This window comes from Oncorhynchus tshawytscha, linkage group LG03 (genome assembly GCF_018296145.1).
Source record: "Oncorhynchus tshawytscha isolate Ot180627B linkage group LG03, Otsh_v2.0, whole genome shotgun sequence".
In the NCBI taxonomy this organism is placed as follows: Eukaryota; Metazoa; Chordata; class Actinopteri; order Salmoniformes; family Salmonidae; genus Oncorhynchus; species Oncorhynchus tshawytscha.
In genome coordinates, this window is record NC_056431.1 from 45826527 (window position 1) to 45854084 (window position 27558).

The 27558-nt window shown below is 41.1% G+C and overlaps 3 protein-coding genes across 3 annotated transcripts in view; 2 read left to right on the forward strand and 1 right to left on the reverse strand.

Moving 5' to 3' along the window:
* The first annotated feature begins 2662 nt into the window (after window positions 1–2662).
* Window positions 2663–6097, forward strand: LOC112237246 (L-dopachrome tautomerase-like). Its single transcript, XM_024405848.2, has 8 exons — window positions 2663–3290; window positions 3460–3759; window positions 3879–3979; window positions 4088–4254; window positions 4481–4660; window positions 4748–4889; window positions 5016–5217; window positions 5334–6097. Exons 1-8 carry the CDS (start codon window positions 2999–3001, stop codon window positions 5498–5500), a joined length of 1551 nt encoding a protein of 516 aa, XP_024261616.1. The 5' UTR covers window positions 2663–2998; the 3' UTR covers window positions 5501–6097.
* A 4867-nt stretch (window positions 6098–10964) lies between these two features.
* Window positions 10965–23051, forward strand: LOC112224185 (L-dopachrome tautomerase-like). Its single transcript, XM_042317990.1, has 8 exons — window positions 10965–11471; window positions 12701–13000; window positions 13555–13655; window positions 13748–13914; window positions 19278–19463; window positions 19590–19731; window positions 20933–21134; window positions 21278–23051. Exons 1-8 carry the CDS (start codon window positions 11177–11179, stop codon window positions 21448–21450), a joined length of 1566 nt encoding a protein of 521 aa, XP_042173924.1. The 5' UTR covers window positions 10965–11176; the 3' UTR covers window positions 21451–23051.
* A 1513-nt stretch (window positions 23052–24564) lies between these two features.
* LOC112237257 (glypican-6) overlaps window positions 24565–27558 on the reverse strand; it is a 115012-nt gene continuing 112018 nt past the window's right edge. Inside the window, exons 8-9 of the mRNA XM_024405857.2 lie at window positions 25894–26069; window positions 24565–25614 (exon numbers count right to left, since the gene is read on the reverse strand). Coding sequence (XP_024261625.1) covers window positions 25397–25614; window positions 25894–26069 — 394 coding nt within the window. The 3' untranslated portion in view covers window positions 24565–25396. The remainder of the gene's footprint in view (window positions 25615–25893; window positions 26070–27558) is intronic.

The window sequence follows — 27558 nt, forward strand, 5'->3', positions numbered from 1 at the left end:
CAAATTAAGCATCACCTCCTTCTGTGATATCTCTTTGAAATGCTATTAAAGGAGAATTTTCATTTGCAGCACTTCAAAGGCTGAGCAGCACTTTCCCTTTATGTAATGCTGGCCTTTCATTTGGAATTTTCCATTTTAGAACAATGCCACTTCCATTGGGGCTGATACGGGTAGGACTCTCAACACAACCAGGCAATATTGTCTCTCAAACAAAAACAAAAGAGGACAACACTGCATGCATATTCCACACTGGTGTAATTAGCAGCTCAAAAATCAACAGCACTCAAATTGTTCTCATACGGTGGTCAACCACTCAGTGCAAAATCAAAGGGTAATAATACATGAATTGAAATGATAATGGGGAGGAGGTGAAACAAACGGAGTGGATAAAAGCATTACCAGGCACAATAGACGGGTTGGCTGACAACATCACAAAAACGATGCGCATCGCTTAATGGGTCAGAAGGCCGTGTGTTGTTGAGATTCTGGATGGCCAGATAGCTAGAAACAATGACAAGAAGCTGCCGTACGGGAAATCGTTGGTGCCTCGTTTCAGCTAGTTTGATCTTGTTCTTGATACCATATTTTGTATTGAGGTGTTTTGACTGATGTCACGTTGATGCTAATATGCAGGGCCGGCTCCAGGGGGCCAACCAAATCTCGCTTAGGGCCCCGAAAGGCTTATGCCTATTTCTGAGTATTTCCTGTGTTTTCTTAGAATTTAATATAACTTCAGGACACCAGGGCTAGATAAGGTATCAGTAGGTGCCAAATCTCAGGAAAAAAAACAAATATGTTATACGTCTGAATAACTGGGTCGTTCCACCAATTAGGTGCCTTTTGAGTAGTGTAACTTGGTGATTTTTGTTGTTGTTGTTGATTTCATTTTAGCATTCTGTCATTAAGAGCACATGTTCAATTTATTAAAAACATTTTCCCATCTCAAGAGGTTACATTTAAAAAGGGACTATAGTAAGTGCCTATTAAGTGCCAAAGAAAGTAACAGTGTTGACTATTTCATCTTAAATCAGCCATAAATCCCCTTGTGACAGGGGGAATGAAAGATTGTTGTCTGCAACAGTGAGGGGCAATTGAATGCAAGCGTCACAAGAAATTGTATTGTGAAAAAATGTCTAGCCTGTCTATTTATGGGTAACAGGGTTGACGTGTTACGTTCAACCCACTCAGTTTTCCAACACAAAACCAGTGTCTGTAAAAAAAAAGAGCAGAACCAGCTCACCTGCTTTTACACTATGATTTGACTATTAGATGTTCAATGTTTCTTTAAATTCTTTTGAAAATAAAAAAAATGTAAAAAGGAATAGTTTCACCATATTGAAACTAGAGTTCACTTCAGTTCACGTAACAGGGTTGACCTTAAAATGAGGGACAGGCTTTTCTTTTTTTTGTTACTTTTTTTTTTAACCTTAAAATGAATCCCTAATCACACGATATCAATAATAATCTTTAGAAAGGACTCAACAAATTAACTAGGGCTTTACAATGATGGTGAACACTTAAATGGGTTCAAATCTCCATAGAAGTCACAGAGGATGCACAGAGGGAAAGATCAACATGCTGATTTATTGCATTTTCCATGTGTTCTATATTAAAGGGAACTTCATTTAATATAATAGGCTTAAACAATTATATATTTGTGCACAATTTCTATTTAAAATATCAAAGGGACCCAAAAGGCACTCATTTCGTGGAACGACCCAGCTTACAACCCCTTTACCTGGTAATGCTTGTACTTTCTAAATCTATAGCAGGAAGAAATTGTACCATGTAACATTGGAGTGCTGGACTACAGTGACAAGCTGCACATAAGAAGTAACTTATACAACTGTGTACATACCCTCAAATACTTATTTTCCAGCACACTTGCTGTCATTGTATTTCAAAGATGGCTCTCTAGCACCACCATGTGTTTCAATGGAGGCGTTGGGGTTCTATATGACAGATTTCACATTCCATGAAATGCAAAAGCTTGATTTAGGATATAATGTAATCCATTCAAAGTGTTCTAAAGATCTATTGAAATGAATGGTTAACCATAAGGATTTTTGAGTCTAAGAAAATATGATTGTTTGTGATACATGATGAGAAGCATCTGCACAAATTCTAAAGTTGTTTTGTTGAAAAGTGCATACTCATCGAGGGATGGGCAACATTCAGTTGAACACATGATTTGAAAGAGGTCCTTAGGGGTCTATCAGATGATACCAGTATGACTATAGTCACATAATGTTGTAGAGTACATGAAAGGTTACTTAACAGTAAACAGAGAAAGGTAGACGCATGATGATAAAAATGATTTCAAATGTTCAAATTGTTCATGACTGTGGAGATGAAACACCTACCGAACTATGCTTTTTTGCATTAAAAGCACCAAAGTTGAAATTCATGCCTTTGGCCAGAGGGCAGTTTTAGAAAGCAAAGGTAGAGTTGAAAGTGGTGTGAATAATGTCAAATAGTTACAGTTACTGTGGTACTTCTGTGGTTGGGAATGGGCATCCGATGAACGGTAGGAGAAAAAAAACGAAGGTTTATCTTGTCACATGATCAATTGCCTGGAGGCCCAATACTTTTTATTTTTCTCATCCGCTACCACGGGATCTTTAACTGAGGGCAAGCATTGTGCAAACATATGGACATCATTGTTCTCTGGGTTCTTAAAAGACACATGGCAGGGCGGGTATTTTTTATCACTTGTCCCCAGAAATGTTAGTGTATCATTTCTGGGAAGAACGCTTGAATTTACTGGAGGCCTGCAGCCCACTGTCAATGCTATCTGGAATTGTGCTGAATGGGTTGGAAATTACGAAGTGGGCCTTGAATTTTTATTTGTATTTTTAAATGGGAAAGACAAAGACCATGACATTGAATTAGTTACATCTCTGTGTCTTATTGGAACTTATTGACCACATCATTGCTGTGAACAGGTGTACAAATCCATTTTTTAGGGAGAAAGCAGAAGATTACAGCTGCGTGAAAGATGAGGGCTCTGGTGCTGGTTCTGGGTTTGGTTTGTTTTGTGACAAGGCCCGATTCTACGGAGGCTCAGTTTCCTCGAGTCTGCAGCACGGTGGAGGGGATCGTCTCAAAGCAGTGCTGCCCTGCTCTCGGCTCTGATCCTGCTAATGTGTGTGGAACTTTATCTGGACGAGGAAACTGCTCTGACATCAGAGTCAGTACCAAACCCTGGGGCGGACCATATCGAATGAGAAACCGAGATGACCGTGAAAGGTGGCCAACAAAATTTTTTAATCAAACTTGCAGGTGCTTCGGTAAGTATTGATGTTATAATATTGAAAATGTTAAACTGCAGACTTCCTCTAAGGGATCTCTATTATCTATATAAGTATCTAACTTTAGGTTAAAATGACATGTGAAAAGGGTATTAGTATGTTGTACAGCATAGCTACATTATGATCTATATTCCCTTCGTGTGTCTAGGTAACTTTGGTGGCTTCGACTGTGGCCAGTGTAAGTTTGGCTGGGCAGGACCAAACTGTGACGTACGTAAAGTCCCGGTGGTGAGGAAGAACATCCACTCTCTGACTCCAGCTGAGCTTCAGGAGTTTCTGGATGTGTTGGACCGGGCCAAGAGCACCACACACCCAGACTATGTCATCGCCACACAGCACTGGCTGGGCCTGCTGGGGCCCAATGGAACCCAACCCCAGTTCTCCAATATTTCCATCTACGACTTTTTTACATGGCAGCATTACTACTCTGTCAGAGAAACGCTGCTTGGTAAATGTGATGTACCACACAAACAACCAAACAAGAAAGTATAATGAAGACCATTTACAAGTGTTAAACAATTGAATATCTATTACATATCTGTGACCAGTACGTTTAATCTTTTCTAGGACCTGGACGTCTTTTCAAACAGATTGATTTCTCCCACAAAGGACCTGCTTTTATAACCTGGCACAGGTACCACCTACTCAGTCTGGAGAGAGACCTGCAGGTAAGAGTGAGGAGGTCATTTCTGTGTGGCCTTATTTTTCTCACGAGTATGTACATTAATGGGAAATGTCTACAGAATGTGTATAGCAGAATGACCTCTCTTCTGCAGAGACTGACTGGCAATGAGAACTTTGCTGTTCCATACTGGAACTTTGCCACAGGGCAGACTGAGTGTGACGTCTGTACAGACTCTCTCCTGGGGGGGCGCAACCCAGACAACCCCTCCCTCATCAGTAACCAGTCCAGGTTCTCCAATTGGGGAGTGGTGTGTAACAGGTCTGGAGCAATTTATGTCAAAACGCTGAGTGTATGTGGCCAAACATAGGTGAATGAGTATTTGTGTCTGTGCTTGCATGCCTTTGTGCGTGTGTGCAAGCATGCACAGGAGCGCGTGTGTGTTTGTGTGTGTGTGCACGCATACACACAAGTGCGTACCTTCACTTATGTGTACAGGGGATAGCATCTCTATTCATAATTAAATAACATCTGTCTTCTCTCCCAGCCTGGATGAATATAACCGCCTGGTCACTTTGTGTAATGGGACCAGTGAGGGACATATAAGGAGAGGACAGGTAGGGAGGAGCAACATGAGTCTTCCCACAATGAATGACGTCAGGAGCTGTCTCAGACTCAGAGACTTTGACAGTTCTCCCTACTACACTAACTCTACCTTCAGCTTCAGGTCATTTTCCTTCGATAAATCACTTTTTCTCTTGGCAAAAGTGTTATGTGTGTACGCTAACAATAAAATATGATCTGTTATTAACAGGAATTCTCTTGAAGGCTATGACAAGCCAGATGGCGAGGCAGAGCTTGACTCGTCAGTGGACAATCTGCACAACCTGGTCCACTCCTTCCTCAATGGAACCAGTGCTCTGTCTCACTCTGCAGCCAATGACCCCATCTTTCTAGTAATGAAAAATACAATAAATAAGATAGAATTTAATTAAATAAAACAAAACAAGTACATGTACATGTCATAATAATAGAAATGTGTTTTTACTTAGTTTGTGTAACTAAGAAATGTATTTGTATAGGTTCTCCATGCTTTCACTGATGCCATTTTTGATGAGTGGATGAGGAAGTCTGTTCCACCAAACTCCAGTTTCCCCGATGAGATGGCCCCCATTGGTCACAACAGAGATTACAACATGGTGCCATTCTTCCCTCCTGTGACCAATGAAGAGATTTACGTTGCGTCTGACCAGCTGGGATATTCTTATGCCATCGCACTGGATGGTTAGTGATTCAACATTTCAACAGGCATTTGCACTATGCATTCAACGCCAATGGCAAGAGAATGAAGTAAGCACCAATTCATTTCAGAGTTTGCTTTCTTTCCGTTTGTCTTTCAGAGAATGACGGTAATCCTGTATTTGTCGTGAGAGCTACTTTGACAGGCGTTTTCGTGGGCCTACTGGCTGTGCTCATGGTAGTCGTGGTTTATATGCTGCACAGGCGAAGAAAGCATGGCTTTGAACCCTTAATACAATACAATAGGAAGTACACAGACAACTCTTGAACTGTTCTTGAGTTAAAGTCTAACAGTAACTGAACGAAAGCCTACGGTTTATCTGTTTAAGCTTGTATGCAATGTTCATATTAACGTAATACACAGTCATGGGGTCAATTGAAACATACTGTAACTCAAGATAAGTACTTATTTCATCAACGTAAAATCAGAACAACACAAGGAATGAACCCATACAGAATAATGAACACTTACTGAATATTTATTCATTTATTGAGAGCCCATTTTCAGTTCCTGTTCTGTAAATGTTTGATTCTATGGTCTTGGACAAAAATGTAGTTTACGAGAATATATATTTGTACACCCTTTGATTCTGATTCTAGTTATGTTTCCTATCCTTTGTTGTCAATTAGGCCCCTTGCTTTTTTACATTTTTACTAACATGCCACTGACTTTGAGTAAAGCCAGAGTGCCTATGTACGTGGATGACTCAACACTATACACGTCAGCTACTCCAGCGACTGAAATGGCTGAAACACTTGACGAAGAGTGGGCGGCAAGGAATAAGTTAGCCCTAAATATTTCTAAGACTAAAAGCATTGTATTTGGGACAAAACATTCAGTAAACCGTAAACCTCAACTAAATCTTAGATAACGTGGCACAGACACATGCATACACACACACACACACACGATAACATATGCACCATACACACACCTACACATGGATAGTGTGGTAGTGGTGGAGGAGGGGCCTGAAGGCACACAGTGTGTTGTGAAATATGTGAATGTATTGTAATGCTTTTAAAATGGTATAAATTGCCTTAATTTTGCTGGACCCCAGGAAGAGATCTGTAATAAATACAAATAGAAATTCAATTGTGTGCATTAAGTTTTACTTGAAATATATTATAAGTCCATGGTTTACTCAATTCACTTCTTCTTTATAATTTCTATAACACATTCCATTAGGCCTTTTCCATTAATCCTACTGACTAATCCTGTTAAGTGCAGTGAACCTTATAGTACCCGTTGTATAAAGCAATGGCCCCCCTCTTGTGGGTCACAAGTGGGTCACAAGAGCCCATACTCAAATCCACATCCAGTTAAATGTTTTGAAGAAGAGGGTTTTATTAATCAATTATTAACTTATTATTTTGGTCTGGGTATGTTTTTGTCACTGCTTAACCCTGGTAGGTCATGAAGCAAAATGTTTGGTAACCCCTAGGAACACGTAGAATTTACATACCTCTTGAATGTTATGTCAAAATGTATATTACCGCCTAAATAGACAGTAAGTTTATGGTTGTCATGAATCTTGCCATGGAGGCAGAACTGAGCTATTTCCGCTAGATGGGCCAACTGCAAAGTCAAAATGGGCTATATCGTAAAAATTAATGAAAACAAACATCTACTTTTTGGTCTTAATTTAAGATTAGGGTTAGCAGTGTGGTTAAGGTTAGGGTCAGGTTTAAAATCTGATTTTATAACTTTGTGGCTGTGCAAGTTAGTGACCATTCTGTAGATCTGCCTCCAGGTCAAGATTTATAACAATAAATGCCAACCTGCAAATAGACTACACAAAAGCAATATTTTCTTCATGAGATTGCCATAAACAATAACTACTAATGATACATCCTTCTAGAAAGGTCTAGATCTCCCTTTCGGGTAAAATAGTTATACATGACTGTGGTGTAGTTAATTTTGAGTACACAAGCTCAAGTACATAGTTTACAAAAATATAAAAATAAAAGCGGTTCTTTGTCTGGATAGGTCAGAAAATGTGACACTTACTCCCTATGCAAATGTGGGTCTGAAACCTTAGACTTCAAGTCAGCCCCACTGACAGAGTCATAGTGGAAAGCAGATAGATGGAGCTTTCTGGCACAATAAGGCACTGGACTGCCTCGTTCACTTGTCAGTCAGAACCGGTCCAGAAAAGCTCACAGTCCCCTAAATAGGGGACTTAACATCTAACCCTATCTAATAGGTATGGTCACACAAATTTTCTCAGGGCTATTTTCTCTCTTGATAACCACACTACATTCTGACTCTTTCTGTTGATTTCTTAGATTAGGTCCATAAAATGTTGGCTTTTGAGTAATTCAACAACTGCGTAGACCTGCAGAGAGAAAATATGATTGTGTCCATTAAATAAACAACATATTAGTGTATCTTTCTTTATGACAATAATGGACAGTGTTAAAATACCAGCACATTGTTTCTACAAACCTTCACAGAATAGTATTTGTTTAATTTAAAAATGTATTTTGGGATTCAGGATTTTTCATTTAGATTCAGTTTTTTAAATTTTATTAGGGGATTAGAAATTATTTGTAAAAAATTATCTCATGCCCTCACTAGCAGTATAAGTAAACTCAGCAAAAAAAGAAATGTCCCTTTTTCAGGACCCTGTCGTTCAAAGATCATTTGTAAAAATCCAAATAACTTCACAGATCTTCATTGTAAACACTGTTTCCCATGCTTGTTCAATGACCCATAAACAATTAATGAACATGCACTTGTGGAACGGTCATTAAGACACTAACAGCTTACAGATGGTAGGCAATTAAGGTCACAGTTATGAAAACTTAGGACACTAAAGACGCCTTTCTACTGACTCTGAAAAACACCAAAAGAAAGATGCCCAGGGTCCCTGCTCATCTGTGTGAATGTGCCTTAGGCATGCTGCAAGGAGGCATGAGGACTGTAGATGTGGCCAGGGCAATACATTGGAATATCTGTACTGTGAGACGCCTAAGACAGCGCTACAGGGAGACAGGACGCACAGCTGATCGTCCTCGCAGTGGAAGACCACGTGTAACAACACCTGCACAGGATCGGTACATCCAAACATCACACCTGCAGGACAGGTACAGGATGGCAACAACAACTGCCCGAGTTACACCAGGAATGCACAATCCCTCCATCAGTGCTCAGACTGTCCTCAATAGGCTGAAAGAGGTTGGACTGAGGGATTGTAGACCTGTTGTAGGTCAGGTCCTCACCAGACATCACCGGCAACAACATTGCCTATGGGCACAAACCCACCGTCGCTGACCAGACAGGACTGGCAAAAAGTGCTCTTCACTGACGAGGCAAGGTTTTGTCTCACCAGGGGTGATGGTCAGATTCGCGTTTATTGTCGAAGGAATGAGCGTTACACCGAGGCCTGTTTCTGGAGCAGGATCGATTTGGAGGTGGAGGGTTCATCTTGGTCTGGGGCAGTGTGTCACAGCATTATCAGACTGAGCTTGTTTTCATTGCAGGCAATCTCAACACTGTGCGTTACATGGAAGACATCGTCCTCCCTCATGTGGTACCCTTCCTGCAGGCTCATCCTGACATGACCCTTCAGCATGACAATGCCACCAGCCATACAGCTTGTTCTGTGCGTGACTTCCTGCAAGACAGGAATGTCAGTGTTCTGCCATGGCCAGCGAAGCCATTGAGCACGTCTGGGACCTGTTGGATCGGAGGGTGAGGGCAAGGGCCATTCCCCCCAGAAATGTCCTGGAGGTTTTAGGTGCCTTGGTGGAAGAGTGCGGTAACATCTCCCAGCAAGAACTGGCAAATCTGATGCAGTCCATGAGGAGGAGATGCACTGCAGTACTTAATGCAGCTGGTGGCCACACCAGATACTGATGGTTACTTTTGATTTTGACCCCCCCTTTGTTCAGGGACACATTATTCCATTTATGTAAAACTTGTTCAGTTTATGTCTCAGTTGTTGAATCTTGTTATATTCATACAAATATTTACACATGTTAAATTTGCTGAAAATAAACGCACTTGACAGTGAGAGGACGTTTCTTTTTGTTGTTGCTGAGTTTAGGTATTCATGTGACTTTTCACTCAACAGTCACATGCCAGGCCATAGGTAAGAGGTGGAAGGGAAAATCTAGCTAATCACACGAGCACAAAGCATATGACGTCAGACATTTCTGCACTGGTGTACCAAGCATCATTTACCTTCATTGATGATTTTGTAGCTCCTCCCATAGAACAAAGAATGCTTGGTTCTCAGAAAGATTCCACAATCATTTGATGACTTTTTCCCAGCACAGTATAAGAAAACAAATTCTTAGTACTCCAGTATACAATATAGCCTACTTGTTCATGATGTTGCTTATGGCAAACATGTAATTTAACTCTCCCAGTCGATAGAAACAACCCTACACAAGTAGCCTACATTAACAGTCTAAATGTAAGAGTTTGGTTGTGGTTGGGGAACTTTCTTGTCACAAGGGTGACCCTTTCAGCAAGCTCTGCACTAAAATCTCAGAGGACAAATATCTCATGACCTGAGGACGTGTTGAAATACGTAAAAAGAAAGGAGATTTGGTACAGTAATACACCAGAAGTACAGCATTAGACTGAAACGTCTGAACATAGTTTAGATTATACCAGAGAAAAGGGAAATGATTGGTCAAAGTATAACATTTCAGCCTGCATGTTCCTAATCCGCATGGCCTCCATACGCCGAAATTAGCACAATCTGATCAAGGTATTTTAATCTGTTTTTCCCGATGCAGAGTTGTGGTAAACATAACTTGTGTGATTCGGAAGTCTCTTTAGTTTTTGTGTTCAGATGAAGATTTCTTGCCTGAACTATGTGAGCCAGGTTTTTTCATGATTTAAACGATTTAAGGTTATATGAATGATATGTCATGCGATAAATTGGCAAAAACAACCTTATAAATTACACTAAACAGAACTGATGACTGGATTCTAGTTTGTTTTATAATTCTTTATGACCTTTTTTCTCCACAATTGGTAGTTACAGTCTTGTCGCTGAAACTCCCATACAGACTCGGGAGAGGCGAAGGTCGAGAGCCGTGCGTCCTGCAATGAGAGCCGTGCATCCTCCGACACAACCCAACCAAGCCGCACTGCTTCTTGACACAATGCCCACTTAATCCAGAAGCCAGCCGCACCAATGTGTCGGAGGAAACACTGTACACCTAGCAACTGTGTCAGCATGCACTGCGCCCAGCCCACCACATGAGTCACTAGTGCACGATGGGACAAGGATATCCCTGCCAGCCAAACCCTCCCCTAACCCGGACAACACTGGGCCAATTGTGCGCAGCCCCATGGGTCTCCCGGTTGCGGCCGGCTGCGACAGAGCCTGGACTCAAACCCAGAATCTCTGGTGGCACAGCTAGCACTGCACTGCACGGCACAGACCACAGCGCCACTCGGGAGGCCTGACTGGATTATAGTTAGTTGGTTATCAGACTTGAAGTGATCGGATTTCAATATCTGTTGTTAAATTGTGTGAACTTTAAAAAAAATTATTAATGGGACTAATATTGTGTTTCACAGTATATGGACCTGTAGATATCATATTCTGTTGACTACCCAACACCCCATGTATTTTGGCCCGAGGCATTTCACTGGTTCACTGGTATGTCCAGCTCATAGTCCTCGTGTGTCAGGTGATTACCACGAGACCATGATCTTAATCCTTTCTGACCATACTTATAGAGGGCACATACATGGGAGGCTTTTCTAACGTTCCTGAGACTTACTGGGTCACAGTGTACTTTCTCACAGGCTGTCCCTCGTGAAATTACATTTATGACTGTAGCCAAATGTTGAATACACAACTGAGGAGCGTTACAAATGTGATTCCATACCCTTAGGGGAAAATAATTGAGCACGTAATTGCTGTGTGCTGGTGTACAAACCGGTTTGTGAGTGGCCAGAAGAGGACAAGAGGTGATGAAGATGATCAAGGCGCTGTTGCTAGGTTTGGTTTGTTTTGTGACAAGGCCCGATTCTACGGAGGCTCAGTTTCCTCGAGTCTGCAGCACGGTGGAGGGGATCGTCTCAAAGCAGTGCTGCCCTGCTCTCGGCTCTGATCCTGCTAATGTGTGTGGAACTTTATCTGGACGAGGAAACTGCTCCGATATCAGAGTCAGTACCAAACCCTGGGGCGGACCATATAGGTTGAGAAATGTTGATGATCGAGAAAGGTGGCCTATCAAATTCTTCAATCGGACATGCAGGTGCTTTGGTAAGTCAAATTAAAATGAAGTGTAACATTTAAAGGGGCAATGTGCAGTTGCTACATACATTTTTGGAATTGTAAATTAATGATATGTACCCATTGATTATTGAGGAAAATGACTTATAAATACCTCATAAGCTTAGTTCAACTTGTTGTATCCCATCAGACACCAACATATAAGCTTGTTTTACTCCAATATTTGTAAAGAAAGTTAATATAAACAAACACTACGAAGCCTAAAAACATGGTTAAACTCTGTCTATGAATTTGAGAGTGGTTACATTTCTCCAGCTCCATCCCTCAGCTTTTTATCGAATCAGGGGCGGGGTGTGGGTTTGTTATTGTTTCAACTGCTGATTGCGCCTTTAAATGTTTTCAGCAAATCAGTGTTCACTATTGAATAATATAGGTTTTTGTTTGGATCACATTAGAACCTAAAACAACAATCGAAAATTGCTAAAGGGCAACTTCACCACTTTTCATCCACATATGAATTATCTTTAGCACCAAACCAGTGTCTACAAATTAAAACGGAATGTTTCTATGATCTGTGGTTAAAGAGATAAGATGAGAAGGTCCTAAAAAATGCTTCTCTGTGACATAGTACGATTAAAAGTAAGAAAAACGGGCATTTTCAAAACATGCAATGAGTTTCTAGCCAGAGGAAGGGCATTTTCTAGCCAGAGGGAGGGCATTTTCTAGCCAGAGGTAGGGCTCCCGAGTGGCACAGCGGTCTAAGGCACTGCATCTCAGTGTTAGAGGTCTCACTACAGACCCTGGTTCAATTCTAGGCTGCAACCGGCCGTGATTGGGAGTCCCATAGGGTTGTACACAATTGGCCCAGCGTCGTCCGGGTTAAGGTTTGGCCGGGGTAGTCAATAAGAATGAGTAATTAACTGACATGCCTATTTAAAGAAAGGTTCAATAATACATTCCTGCTCCCCATGTCACTATTTTTAAAATGTTGATGAAGTCATTAGGTAGAACCTTTAACATTGTATTTTATTTCATGCAACACATTGAAATGCACCATTTTCACATATGTAGTCATTCGTTTGATGCTAGAGATAATGAATATGAGGTTGAAAGGTTGCGGAGTTGCCCTTTAGGTGGGAATTGGGATAATTAGAAATGGTGATAATTGAACTGTCCCCATAAGTATATGGAACGGTCCACATTTTTGACTGTTCCCGTATACTTGATTTACCTTATCTATATCACCTTCATGTGTCCAGGTAACTTTGGTGGCTTCGACTGTGACCAGTGTAAGTTTGGCTGGGCAGGACCAAACTGTGACGTACGTAAAGTCCCGGTGGTGAGGAAGAACATCCACTCTCTGACTCCAGCTGAGCTTCAGGAGTTTCTGGATGTGTTGGACCGGGCCAAGAGCACCACACACCCAGACTATGTCATTGCCACACAGCACTGGCTGGGCCTGCTGGGGCCCAATGGAACCCAGCCCCAGTTTGCCAACATCTCCATCTACAACTTCTTTGTGTGGCAGCATTACTATTCTGTCAGAGACACACTTCTAGGTAAAACACCCATTGATTATTTTATAATTTCATACATTTATAGATTAAATAATAATTTCAATATATTTAATTATACAGCAGCGTTGCAGTTCTTGACATAAAACGATGCCTACTACCATACCCTGTTCAAAGGCATTTAAATATTTTGTCTTGCCCATTCACTCTGAATGGCACACACACACAATCCATGTCTCAATTGTCTCAAGTCATAAAAAACATTTTTTTGTACCTGTCTCCTCCCCTTCATCTACACTGATTGAAGTGGATTTAACAAGCGACATCAATAAGGGATCATAGCTTGTCTACGTCATGGAAAGAACAGGTGTTCTTAATGTTTTGTACACTCAGTGTACATTAAATGACATTCAACCTTCAAGCTAATCCCTTCTTGGTTGCAACATAAATGAAAGACAAATGTTATAAATGACTCACTTGCTGTGTACTGATTTACTAGTTATATGTTTATATAATACACTCCAATCTCCATGTATTGTATAGATAACAGAAGAGAACATTCAGAAGTTGCTCATGAAAAACCTTGTGTTTCTCTGTAGGTCCAGGTCGTCCTTTCAAGGCCATTGACTTCTCCCACAAAGGACCAGCCTTCGTCACCTGGCACAGATACCACCTTCTCAGTCTGGAGAGAGACCTGCAGGTAAGAGTGGGTTTGAATGATGACGAGAAAGACGTGAAAAACTGCTTCAAATATGGATGAGAATGAAAGTGAACCTTTCCTCAATTCTGCAGAGACTGACTGGCAATGAGAACTTTGCTGTTCCATACTGGAACTTTGCCACAGGGCAGACTGAGTGTGACGTCTGTACAGACTCTCTCCTGGGGGGGCGCAACCCAGACAACCCCTCCCTCATCAGTAACCAGTCCAGGTTCTCCAATTGGGGAGTGGTGTGCGACAGGTGCGTTTTTGGACAGAAACGAGTTAAAAACATTGTGGGCAAGTTACCCGGAAACAGATTAAGGCCTGGATTCAATCAGATCGTGCATTAACCCGTGTTAACCACCATTGTTTTGGCGGGGTTGGAGGTGTAACTGTGGTATGAGCTGACATATCGGTGAGCGGCTGCTCTTGTGTGTCACAAACCACTTCATTATTATCCCTACTGTGTTAGAGGTTGAATCCAGCGCTAGAAAGTGCAGCCATTATCGATATTAGAAATAATGACTCAAATATCAAACTATAGATGTGTTACGCTCAGTGTCAATATTAGCATGTAAATCGGTGGTGGTGGTGGGGGGGGAATTAAACTATAACGGTGACAAACGGTGCCCACAAACCGTTAGAGCTTACATAAATCTGTCCCGACAGAGGAGCTTTCTTTTCAGCATCATGGAATGAATCTTTATTACCGCTACATCTGGCTTATCAGCGTAGCCTCATCTGGCTATCAGCGTAGCCTCATCTGGCTATCAGCGTAGCCTCATCTGGCAGCGAAAAGTTCATTCAGCCTCATTTACTGGATTTTAAAAAAACAACGGCTGATATGGCTGACTTGCTTAGATAAATATGGTTTCTAGTGACTCCTTGTGGATTTGTGTAACTCGATAAAAACTGCATTCTCCTTCAATAATTAACTAATGCCGACGTCGGTTTTGACTTTTAAACCATGCACAAACATTATTACATTTATGTTCAGTAGATTCATAATGTCAGCAAGATGTTGAGGTGTTAACTTTACTCTTCTTTAAGTCACCACAGAGAGAGAGAGAGCGTGCGAGAGATACACGGTTAGCCTACCATTTGAAGTATTTTATTAGGCCTATACCAAACAAAACATCCCTTGCAATATCAACTGGAATTACATGGGTCTATTACTTCCTGGCAAACATGGTTACAGACCCAACAACATTATAGTATCCCCTCCTCATTGAGAAAAGCACATGAACTAATTATAATTCACAAAGTAAACAGAACAAAGAAATGCATCATTCCAAAATTGCCTAAAATAATGAATAACAAACTAATGAGATAGACCTACATTGCATTCGAAAAGTATTCAGACCCCTTGACTTATTCCACATTTTGTTACATTACAGACTTATTCCAAAATGGATTAAATTGTTTTTCAATTTACACACAATACCCCATCATGACAAAGCAACATTTTTATTTTTGCAAATGTATACAAATAAAAAACTTCAATATCACATTCACATAAGTATTCAGACCCTTTATTCAGTACTTTGTTGAAGCACCTTTGGCAGCAATTACAGCCTTGAGACTTCTTGGGTATGACACTACAAGTTTGGCACACCTGTATTTGGGGAGTTTCTCCCATTCTTCTCTGCAGATCCTCTCAAGCTCTGTCAGGTTGGATGGGGAGCGTCGCTGTACAACTATCTTCAGGTCTTTCCAGAGATGTTCGATCGGGTTCAAGTCTGGGCTCTGGCTGGGCCTCTCAAGGACATTCAGACACTTGTCCCGAAGCCACTCCTGCGTTGTCGTGGCTGTATGCTTAGGGTCGTTGTCCTGATGGAAGGTGAACCTTCACAGCATTCTGAGGTCCTGAACGCTCTGGAGCAGGTTTTCATCAAGGATCTCTCTGTCCTTTGCTCCGTTCATCTTTCCCTCAATCCTGACTAGTCTCCCAGTCCCTGCCACTAAAAAACATCCCCACAGCATGATGCTGCCACCACCATGCTTCACCGTAGGGATGGTGGAAGTTTTTTTTGGTACCCTTCCCCAGATTTGTGCCTCGACACAATCCTGTCTTGGAGCTCTACGGACAATTCCTTCGATTTCATGGCTTGTTTTTTACTCTGACATACACTTTCAACTGCGAGACCTTATATAGACAGATGTGTCTTTCCAAATCATGTCCAACCAATTGAATTTTCCACAGGGAGACTCCAATCAATGTTGTAGAAACATCTCAAGGATGCACTCGAGCTAGATTTCGAGTCTTGTAGTCTCGTGTCTGAATACTTATGTAAATGAAGTATTTTTATTTTTCAATTTTTTAAAAATTTGATAAAATTTCGAAACCTGTTTTCACTTTGTAATTATGGAGTATTGTGTGTAGATTGACGAGGAAATTGTTTTATTGAATAAATTTTAGAATAAGTCAGTAATGTAACAAAATGTGGAATAAGGGAAAGGGTCAGAATACTTTCTGAATGCACTGTAAGCAATATAGCAATTGAGATGTAACAAGTATGGCATAAGGGAACGATGTGCAGATAAGAAGCAGTGGTGTGTATTCATGGATTACAAGGGAAGCCAGGCTTCCCCCCAAAAAATCTACCAAAAGTAAAAATGTCTTTTGTCTCTCTGTGTTTCATAATTTTCTTTCAAATCACACGAGGCTGAATGTAATCACACAAGAGAAAGCATCCGAGCGAGCGAAACAGCGGCCCTTTGTTTCTCTAAGTATAGGCCATCTATCGGAAGTGTGGTCCAATTGAATTGTTGCCGCCCGTAGCATTGAAGGCTAGGTAAGCCAGCGAGCATCTGGCCTCCCGTCATAAAAAAAGTATACAAGCACCAAAAAAAAAGTGTCAAGGGAAGCCAGCTTGGATTTGGCGTCACTCCTATCGAATCCTATTTAGGGCACACGTCATTGACTTGAATTGTTGCATCTCATGGTGTTGTTCTCCATTGGCTAGCTAGCCAGCTAGCTAAAAGTACCCCTGGCCTGAAGGGATGGAAGTTCAATATGTAGCTGGATGTAGAAGGCTAATGCTAACGTTCAGTGGTCTAAAGTACTTAAGTAAAAATACTTTAAAGTACTCACTTTTACTCGTGTCATTTTCTTTACTTTAACTACTTTAACTTTAAGTATGACAATTGGGTACTTTTTCCACCACTGCTAACGTTGCCCATGAATGGAAGTTAAGCTAGCGAGCAAGCATTTTAGCCAGGTAGCCTAGGACAACAAAAAATAAAAACATGTACTGTGTGACAGAGTAATAGACCTTTCGTCAACATGAAAGAGAGCAGGATGGCATTGGCGTTTCTCTACAAGTAGGGTTAGTCAACATGTTTTTCTACACACACACTCACACACAGAAATCAGAACCATGGACAGCCACATCATATTTAGCATACATTGATTGGACTAAATCGTTTTTGGTATCTTTTAGTTGTCACTGTATTTTGACTAAGCAGAGGTGATTTTATGATGTTGAAGTTGAAATGGTGCTGAAATAGTGGAGGCAGTCTTTGCAACTTGCGATATTTGTATTTGTATTTATTAAAGATCCCCGTTAGCTGCTGCCAAGGCAAAACTGCTCTTTGTTGGGTCCAGCAACATTAAGGCAGTTATATACAGTTTAAAATATTACATGACATTACATTTCATAACACTTTACCCAATACATTTATGTTTTTCCCTCAGGCCACTACTCCACTATCACATATTTACAATACAACATCCATGTGTACGTGTGTAGAGTGTTTGTCTTATCATGTGTATGTGTCTCTGTGCCTGTGTCTCTTCACAATCCCTGGTAACTCTCTGTGGTTCTAAATCAATAGTTGTTTAGTGGTCTGAAAATGTGGGAAACAACTTGCTTGACCATGCTGTAGGCCATGTAACTGTCTCTTACTGTACATGCAAAATGCTTTATGGACAGAGCTTGCTATCCAGTTTTGTGATAAAACAAAGGTGTGGTTGAATGTATTGTCGTTAAGCCCATATATCATGGTGGCAAGGCACATGAATTGACAGGTTATAGAGAAACGACGCAATTATCTCAACACACGGGGGGTGATTAGCATGAGGTTGTGATTAGCATGAGATTAGCATGAGGTTGTAAGCAGCAAGAACATTTCCCAGGAAATAGACATATCTGGGCAGAAAGCTTAAATTATAGTTACTCTAACTGCACAGTAGCTATTACAGTGAGATAATACCGTGCTATTGTTATTATTGCTATTGCTATTGTGAGGAGAGTGCACAGTTATGACCTTGAAAATGTATCAATAAACCAATTAGGCACATTTGGGCAGACTGGATACAACATTTTGAGCTAAATGCAAAGGTTAATTGGATCAGTCTAAAACGTTGCACATACACTGCTGCCATCTAGTGGCCAAAATCTAAATTGCACCAGCATCCCGGAGTCGCTTCTTCACTATGGACATTGCGACTGGTGTTTTGCGTGTAATATTTAATGAAGCTCCCAGTTGAGGACTTGTGAGGCGTCAGTTTCTCAAACTAGACACTCTAATGTACTTGTCCTCTTGCTCAGTTGTGCACCGGGGCCTCCCACTCCTCTTTCTATTCTGGTTAGAGCCAGTTTGCGCTGTTCTGTGAAGGGAGTAGTGCACAGCGTTGTACGAGATCTTCAGTTTCTTGGCAATTTCTCGCATGGAATAGCCTTAATTTCTCAGAACAAGAATACACTGACAAGTTTCAGAAGAAAGTTCTTTGTTTCTGGCCATTTTGAGCCTGTAATCGAATCCACAAATGCTGATGCTCCAGATACTCAATGAGTCTAAAGAAGGACAGTTTTATTTCTTCTTTAATCAGAACAACAGTTTTCAGCTGTGCTAACATAATTGCAAAAGGATTTTCTGATGATCAAATAGCCTTTTAAAATGATAAACTTGGATTAGCTAACACAACATGCCGTTGAAACACAGGAGTGATGGTTGCTAAGAATGGGCCTCTGTACGCCTATGTAGATATTACATTAAAAAACTGTCCGTTTCCAGCTACAATAGTAATTTACAACATTAACAATGTCTATACTGTATTCCTGATCAATTTGAAGTTATTTTAATGGGCAAAAAATGAGCTTTTCTTTCAAAAACAAGGACATTTCTAAGTGACCCCAAACTTTTGAACGGTAATGTATACATATATTATATATTTTTTAGCTGAACATGTTGAGTCACCACTGGTTAGGCTAACGCATGTTTATATGTTCATTTGGCTGGGCGGATTTATGTCTATGAGTCTAACTTGAAACTGCGGACTGCATGGGATTTGTCAGATTATAGTCGAGTGTGGCTTTGTTGCATCCAATGGCAGTCTCTGCGATAACGCAACGAGACACTTGTGGATTTGACAGATCTAAAGCAGTTCCACCTTCGACACCGCCAAAACAACGCTATGTCAATCGGATTGAATCTAGCCCAAAACCAATTAAGACATTTCATTGAAAGTAAAGGACTAGGCTTCATCCATGTCTGGGAAACCATGCCACCATGCCACCATGCATGTCTGTACTATACCTGTGCTGTTTATGCTTTCTGGGCCTATGCTGGTTTTGATACTACTGGGTACATGTTGCTTGAATTCCCCCTCCCCCCCAGCATGGATGAATATAACCGCCTGGTCACTCTCTGTAATGGGACCAGTGAGGGGAGCATTAGGAGAGGTCAGCTGGGTGGCGCGAGGACCGACATGAGTCTGCCCACCATGAATGATGTCAGGAGCTGTTTAAACATCAGAGACTTTGACAACGCTCCGTTCTACACTAACTCTACCTTCAGCTTCAGGTGACCTAATCTATTGACACTGACCTGGGACATTATGCATAAGGTATTATCCAATGAAGTAACATTGAGTAATCTGTGTCGATTGCATTGTTTCTGACTTCCAACTGTAATTTGTTTTCTATACAGGAATTCTCTTGAAGGCTATGACAAGCCAGATGGCGAGGCAGAGCTTGACTCGTCAGTGAACAACCTGCACAACCTGGTCCACTCCTTCCTCAATGGAACCAGTGCTCTGTCTCACTCTGCAGCCAATGACCCCATCTTTCTAGTAATGATCTAGTTTGAACAATTGATTATGAGTCCATGTATTGCAGTATTGTATTTGACTGTCATGTGGGATAAAGTCAACTATTTTGTAGTTAGCCGTTTTCTGTGCAGAAGATGCTGAAACGTTTGATATCGCCTTATATTAAGTTGTCCCTATTACTATGTAACTACACAGTAATAACTGTAGTAACAACATAGTAGTTACTATGTAATTACATGATACTAGAGTTATAGGGGTTTAAGTTATTACACAATTAGAACACAGACTTTGTAATTACACATCCACTTGCTGAAGGATATCCCCCTGATGTTATTAAATATTTTCTTGTTCCACTATGTAACTCGTTTTGCCATTGCACGTTTGAAAGTCACCTGTGAATGATCATTTTAATAACTTGAACCAATATATGACCTCGTTACTATACTATACAGTGCCACTACCGTCAAATCCACAGGTAATACCAGCGTAGATACCGTCTTGATGTAATTATGTAAATCGGCTAGGACCTAGTAACAACAATTGTAACAAGGCACACCTCTCATTAACTGCTGGTTATTTTAAATACATATTTTGTCTGTGTTATTACCTGCTTCTAAGGTTATACAGAATAAAAAGTCATGTAAGAAGGACGTAGTTGAATGGGATACACTTGTAATTATCATGTAACCAGCTAGGACCAAGCTACTTAATGTGAAGGGAAACCCAGTAGGTAATAATGCCTTTCATGGTTAGCATGTAACAGCCTCTCATGTCCTAGTCTATTTACATCATTAGATCAAGATGGTATCAACCCCTGAAATTACACTTGAATTGGATGGCAGTGTAGTTACATCTGACAAGGTCATATTTTGGTTTGACTAATTATTAACGTTGTAATTCACTGGGGACTTTCAAATGTGTAATTGCAAAACAGTAGTTACATCGTGGAACAATAACATGTGGAATAATTATGCATGTGGGATAACCTTCAGCAAGTGGATGTGGAATTACACCGTCCTTGTTCCAATTGTGTAATACCTGATACCGCTAAACCCTATTACAATGTAAATGCATAGCAATAACTATGTGGTTACTTTACTGTTACTACAGTTATTACTGTGCAGTTACATTGTAATAAAGGACGATTTGATGTAGTGTTGGCAACTTAATTTAAAGTGTTACCAAATGTTTTAAAGTTACATAAGTCTCTATCTCTTTAAAGGTGCTCCATGCTTTCACTGATGCCATTTTTGATGAGTGGATGAGGAAGTCTGTTCCCCCAAACTCCAGTTTCCCCGATGAGATGGCCCCCATTGGTCACAACAGAGATTACAACATGGTGCCATTCTTCCCTCCTGTGACCAATGAAGAGATTTATGTTGCGTCTGACCAGCTGGGATATTCTTATGCCATTGAACTGGATGGTTAGTGATTTCACAGTCGTCTTTGCAATAAAATGAATCGTCATCAACTTTTTCTTATTTTATTATCAGGTCAAAATGAAATAAGAAAGCTCTCATAAAGGTCTTGTTTGCATTAAATATCTCTTCTTATATCCCTTCCTCAGCTATGGACAATGGATTTGTGTTTGTGCTGGGGTCCACTCTGGGCGGTGTTTTCCTGGGTCTCCTGGTTCTTCTACTTGTCTTGGTCCTCTACTTGCAGCAGCGCAGGAAGCGTGGCTTTGAACCCCTTATCAATGCACAGTTCACCAACAAAAAGTACACAGAGGAAGCCTAAACAGTATGTACTGTACACTTTGGGTTAATATCCTTGTTGCTTCTCATGTTGAAATGTATCTCAGTACTAAATTACTTGCGCTCTGTCAAACCAGACATTGTTGATGGGAATTTACAGTACAATGTATTAGTGCTTTGCATCTTCTTTTACCTACACTACCCTGTTCTTGTTCTGTTTAAAAAATAACAGAGCATACAGTAGGACATTTTGTTTATGTGAAATGATTTAATAATATGATGATGTATCCATTATTACCTAAGATTGACATTATCCAGTTTTTGTCCCTAACTGAAGAATCCATTATAATATATACATAAAAAAAATATATTATGCATTTAAATAACATTTTCAAAAATTGCAAAGCTATTATTATCTTTTTAACAAATATTTATTTGCATGAAAGAGTAACAAAACACAGATGCAACCATTTTAATTGCATTAAAAAACTGTAAGGCATTTTTGTTTGTACGGTCTTTATGTTAACTATATCATCAACCTTATTGGCTTGAAACTGTTTTCCAACTCCAAGCAAGATATTATCGTGATCATATTTTTTTTTTGTTACAATAGAATGCATTTGATTGTATGAAATGTTGATGAATAAGGTTTCTGAAACATTAGTTTTTTACATTACTTTTGCTGATCCATGAACATACAGTACAAGACAAAATATAAGAAAAATATGACCATTAAAAGTGCAATAATACAAAAAAAATAACTCTGCATCCTGCAAGATCATTATTCATAATAAATAATCTTATTTTAAGGACACACTGACAAAGAGACAAAAATGTTTGTTCTCCATTATTTTGCACATCATCATCATCTGCCAAGGTGAACACTAATACTGGTTAATCAAGAGGCAACGAAGCAAGCTCACAATTGATATGCTGCAACAAGGCCAATAAGAGATGATAATAAGAGCTGAAGAATATTAATATAATACTGGCTAACTCCCTTGATATGTATGCTTAGCTTAGCTGGCCTTCATGGTTTACTGAGTTGACCGGCCGGCCCTCTGAGAACACCATACTACTTGAGGCTGGTTTTGTTGGCTAGCATTTGAGGGGGGAAATACAGTACGCCCCCTTCAGTAATGCCAATCCTTTCCCAGTCTCTGTAGGTACGCTCTACTGCCTATCCTCACTGGAGCATTCAACCCTGTCCAGACACTCTCTACCTTCTAAGATTCTCATTTCACAGGTGGCTGTGGTCGGCTTTGAGCCTGTCTCTGGCACACAGAACCACTCAGGCGCCAGAGATAAATGAAGGGGGCTTTTTTTGCCTTTGGCATTTTTTTTGTCTTCAATGTGCTATGTTTTTACCTACTACAATTTGGCACCTCATCTTGATCCTCATTCGTTCTCTCTTGTTTTTAATAATGAATGAATAACTGGTTTGAATCAATGTTATGTGAACGGTAATTTCGACAGATCTACTTGTGAATTATAAAGACATTAGTGGTTATAGTTAAATGCAGATGTTGACATTAGCTCACTTAACATTAGAGATATTTATGTGCATTAACTTTAACTGCACATGTATCTTCCATAAAACGGATTAATGAATGATCTTGTCAATAAATGTTGGAAATCTTGAAATCTGAGGGCCTCCGTTGAGTTCATAAGAAGTGCTTGCTAGAACTGTTAGAACATGGTGTCTTACTGTATCTAAATTTGCCTTCATAGTGACAGATGGGAAGTTAGATATCACATTGCAGGTAGTGAAAACACGAGATGAACATACGCTTATGAAGTTAAGCATGTGCAGTTCAAAACAAGTTCAATTAACATTAAAAACATCTCAATCCTGAGTTATCAGGTAAAGGTTAATATCTGAGGATATAAAAAATATAAGGGGAAAGAATTATGTAAACTTTCAATAACCTCATACCAATAAATGCAGACCAATCGTTTCTAAATGGTTGGACATCCTCTTATTCTCTCCAATTATGGGAAAATCTGACATAGTGGATATCACCATATAACATAACTTAAAGCAATCATTCTGATGAGGTTCTTTGTGGTATGATAACATCTGCACTCAAAACAACAGAATGCAGTAAATGGTCAAAACTTATATTGGACACACTACATGGCCAAAAGTATGTGGACACCGGCTCGTCAAACATCTCATTCCAAAATCATGGGCATTAATATGGAGTTGGTCCCCCCTTTGGTTCCATTCAGCCACAAGAGCATTAGTGAGGTCGGGCACTGATGGTGGGCGATTAGGCCTGGCTCGCAGCCGGCGTTTATTTGATTTATTTCACCAATTCATCCCAAAGGAGTTCGAAAGGGTTGAGGCACGGACCCTGTGCAGGACAGTCAAGTTCTTCCACACCGATCTCGACAAACCATTTCTGTATGAACTTTGCTTTGTGCACGGGGGCATTGATATGCTGAACAGGAAAGGGCCTTCCCCAAACTGTTGCCATAAAGACGGAAGCACAGAATCGCCTAGAATGTCATTGTATGCTGTAGGTTTAAGATTTCTCTTCACTGGAACTAAGGGGCCTAGCCGGAACCATGAAAAACTGCCCCAGACCAATATTTATCATCCACCAAACTTTACAGTTGGCACTATGCATTTGGGCAGGTAGCGTTCTACTGGCATCTGCCAAACCCAGATTCGTCTGTCAAACTGCCAGATTGTGAAGCGAGATTCATCACTCCAGAGAACGCGTTTCCATTGCTCCAGAGTCCAATGAGGGGCGAGCTTTACACTGCTCCAGCCAACGCTTAGTATTGAGCATGGTGATCTTAGTCTTGTGTGTGGCTGCTCGGCCATGGAAACCCACTTCATGAAGCTCCCGACTAACAGTTCTTGAGCTAATATTGCTTCCAGAGGCAGTTTGGAACTCGGTAGTGAGTGCTGCAACTGTGGACAGATGATTTTTATGCGCTATGCGCTTCAGCAGTCAGCTGTACCGTTCTCTGTACTTGTGTGGCCTACCACTTCACGGCTGAGCGGTTGTCGCTTCTAGACGTTTCCACTTCACAATCACAGAACTTACAGTTGACAGAGGCAGCTCTAGCAGGGCAGAAATTTGACAAACTGAGCTCTTCAGTAAGGCCATTCTACTGCCAATGTTTGTCTATTGAGATTGCATGGCGTGTGCTCGATTTTATACACCTGTCAGCGACAGATGTGGCTGAAACAGCCAAATCCACTAATTTCAAGGGATGTCCACATACTTTTGTATATATAGTGTTTGAGTTGTACAATATTTTACTTTACCTGATTAACATTAAACATGTTTCATATGTATGTATTTCTGTCAATGTAGAAAAATATTCAATAATATTTAAAGCAGAAGAACCAAGGACGAAATCAACAATTAACGTGAAAGCCATACTGTATCTATGGTATTTTTCTGTGATTTTGGGGAATTCGGGTTTGTTTTATGAATGAAGAAATGCACTGCTGACCTGTGAACAAGTAAAATACCTGCCAGCTGAGATCACCTTACACCATAGTAGACATGTTCTAGTTCTATCTTCTGATCACCTCTTGGTGCACCCTCTCCACAATCTCACAGTGGTACAACATAATCATCTTCTATAGCATAAAAAAAATAGACCAAAAGTGCAATTACTTTTTCTCATGGAGACCTAATAACATCTGCCTTATGCCAGAAAAAAGTAATTCCTTTGGGCTTCTTGAGCAATGTTTGACGGTGGATCAACTGTTTCTATTTTGGAGTGACGGGAGTCATGTGAAGTCCTGCCTAAGGATGGCACCAATGACCAGAGACTTTAGGAGGAGGAAGGGGGATCCAGGATGCATGACTGCTGTCTCCAGAGCAGAGAAGACCCCTCTACCTATCCGAGAGGCCAAGGCTGCCTGAATACTGTCTGCTTGACTGTAGCTCCAGTCTGCTTGAGTAGAAAAACACACCGTAGAGAGAGATCCTTCTGTCCACGTTGGGTGAGTTCCCCCAGCATTATCTCCATAGCCTGTGCAGTGCCAGGACTGAGAGGGCCAGGCTGGCCAGCAGGGCTGCTGAGGGGGCAGGGTGTGTGGCTACTGCTGAATCCTCCACCGGGCCGCTCCCGCTCCGGTCTGCTCCCACCACCGGTGCCTCGGTGCTGGCAAAGTCAAACTCAGTGACGCAGGCCTCCGTGCAGCCGCTGCCACTGCCTGAGCCACTGCCCTCATCACCTGGACAACAGCACAGGAACATAGAGGGCACCGTAAGCAGTCAATAAATATACAGAGGAAGTAACTGACAGAGAGAGGACTATTGGTATAAAATACACTTTCAACGTTGAAGTGATCACATGAATCTAGAAATAATTGCTGCATTTTTTGAACATGAAAAGGTGAACAAAATACAAACAATCCAATACTTGTGCGGTAGGTATACTGGGAAAAACTGTACAGCTACAGTATTTCTTAACAATGTAATATTTATTTTAAAAAATGTGTGGAGTTACTTACTTGAGTCTTGAAAGTAGATATCATTGCCATTGTAGGCATTTTTTAACTTGTTTGTCATCACTCTCAGAGCCATGATCTGCTGGCGAATGAACGTGTCAGGCCTGGTGATGTCCACGCCCACCTCCGGGTTATTCACCTGATTGGTCAATCCGTCTTTCATAACCTCTGGGAAATACCTGCCAGGCAGGACAAAAAGAAAGTGACTTCATTTCATATGTACTAAAAAGAGAGTTACCATAGTTACCACTGAAATCCCCTGGAACTGTTTTTTTTTATAGAAGTCATGTCTTAAGCACACTGAGAGAAACCAATTCATTAGGCAATTAGCAGAACATTTCATGTGTAACATTGGAGCAACTCACTGGGGTGAATGAGAGTAATGCCAGAGCGGTTAATGACACTCGACAGCCTCATTAACCCTTAGCCTACAATTTCCGCAGCCCCGCGGAAGTCGAATTTACATAACACAAAAATCCCCATCAAAATCCATCTGTTTAAGCTAGAGATATTTTTTTTGCATGGGCTGCGTCTCAATACCCCGAAATCAGCCTTCTGCATCTGTGGGGAAAGGTGGCAGAGCTAGAGCTGTGTTTGTCAGTGTAACCATGTGGGCTGAGAGTCGGGTTCAGGGAGTGAGTGTTAAAAATAAACACAACATAATACAAAATAAGAAACACGAACAACGCACAGACATGACACAGGAACAGAAACAATAACGCCTGGGGAAGGAACGAAAGGGAGGGACATATAGGGAAAGTAATCAAGGAAGTGATGGACTCCAGGTGAGTCTGATGATGCAGAAAAATGTATCCATGCTTTTGCCACTTCTAGGTTAGACTACTGCAATGCTCTACTTTCCGGCCACCCGGATAAAGCACTAAATAAACTTCAGTTAGTGCTAAACACGGCTGCTAGAATCTTGACTAGAACCAACCAATTTGATCATATTATTCCAGTGCTAGACTCTCTACACTGGCTTCCTGTTAAGGCAAGGGCTGTTTAAGGTTTTACTGCTAGCCTACAAAGCATTACATGGGCTTGCTCCTACCTATCTTTCCGATTTGGTCCTGCCGTACATACCTACATGTACGCTAAGGTCACAAGACGCAGGCCTCCTTACTGTCCCTAGAATTTCTAAGCAAACAGCTGGAGGCAGGGCTTTCTCCTATAGAGCTCCAATGGTCTGCCTACCCATGTGAGAGACGCTGACTTGGTCTCAACCTTTAAGTCTTTATTGACGACTCATCTCTTCAGTAGGTCCTATGATTGAGTGTAGTCTGGCCCAGGAGTGTGAAGGTGAACGGAAAGGCACTGGAGCAAAGAACCGCCCTTGCTGTCTCTGCCTGGCCGGTTCACCTATCTCCACTGGGGTGCTCTGCCTCTAACCCTATTACAGGGGCTGAGTCACTGGCTTACTGGTGCTCTTCCATGCCGTCCCTAGGAGGGGTGCGTCACTTGAGTGGGTTGAGTTACTGACGTGATCTTCCTGTCCGGGTTGGCGCCCCCCCCCTTGGGTTGTGCCGTGGCGGAGATCTTTGTAGGCTATACTTGGCCTTGTCTCAGGATGGTAAGTTGGTGGTTGAAGCTTTCCCTCTAGTGGTGTGGGGGCTGTGCTTGGCAAAGTGGGTGGGGTTATGTCCTGCCTGTTTGGCCCTGTCCTGGGGT

What these genes read in the sequence shown, in the direction of transcription:
- LOC112237246 (XM_024405848.2), top strand. Translation starts at nt 2,999, where the DNA reads ATGAGGGCTCTGGTGCTGGTTCTGGGTTTGGTTTGTTTTGTGACAAGG. An exon ending in TCAAACTTGCAGGTGCTTCG is followed by an intron (nt 3,291 to 3,459) that starts GTAAGTATTGAT and finishes TCGTGTGTCTAG; the next exon opens with GTAACTTTGGTGGCTTCGAC. An exon ending in TGGGGAGTGGTGTGTAACAG is followed by an intron (nt 4,255 to 4,480) that starts GTCTGGAGCAAT and finishes CTTCTCTCCCAG; the next exon opens with CCTGGATGAATATAACCGCC.
- LOC112224185 (XM_042317990.1), top strand. Translation starts at nt 11,177, where the DNA reads ATGAAGATGATCAAGGCGCTGTTGCTAGGTTTGGTTTGTTTTGTGACA. An exon ending in TGGGGAGTGGTGTGCGACAG is followed by an intron (nt 13,915 to 19,277) that starts GTGCGTTTTTGG and finishes CCTCCCCCCCAG; the next exon opens with CATGGATGAATATAACCGCC. An exon ending in TTATGCCATTGAACTGGATG is followed by an intron (nt 21,135 to 21,277) that starts GTTAGTGATTTC and finishes TCCCTTCCTCAG; the next exon opens with CTATGGACAATGGATTTGTG.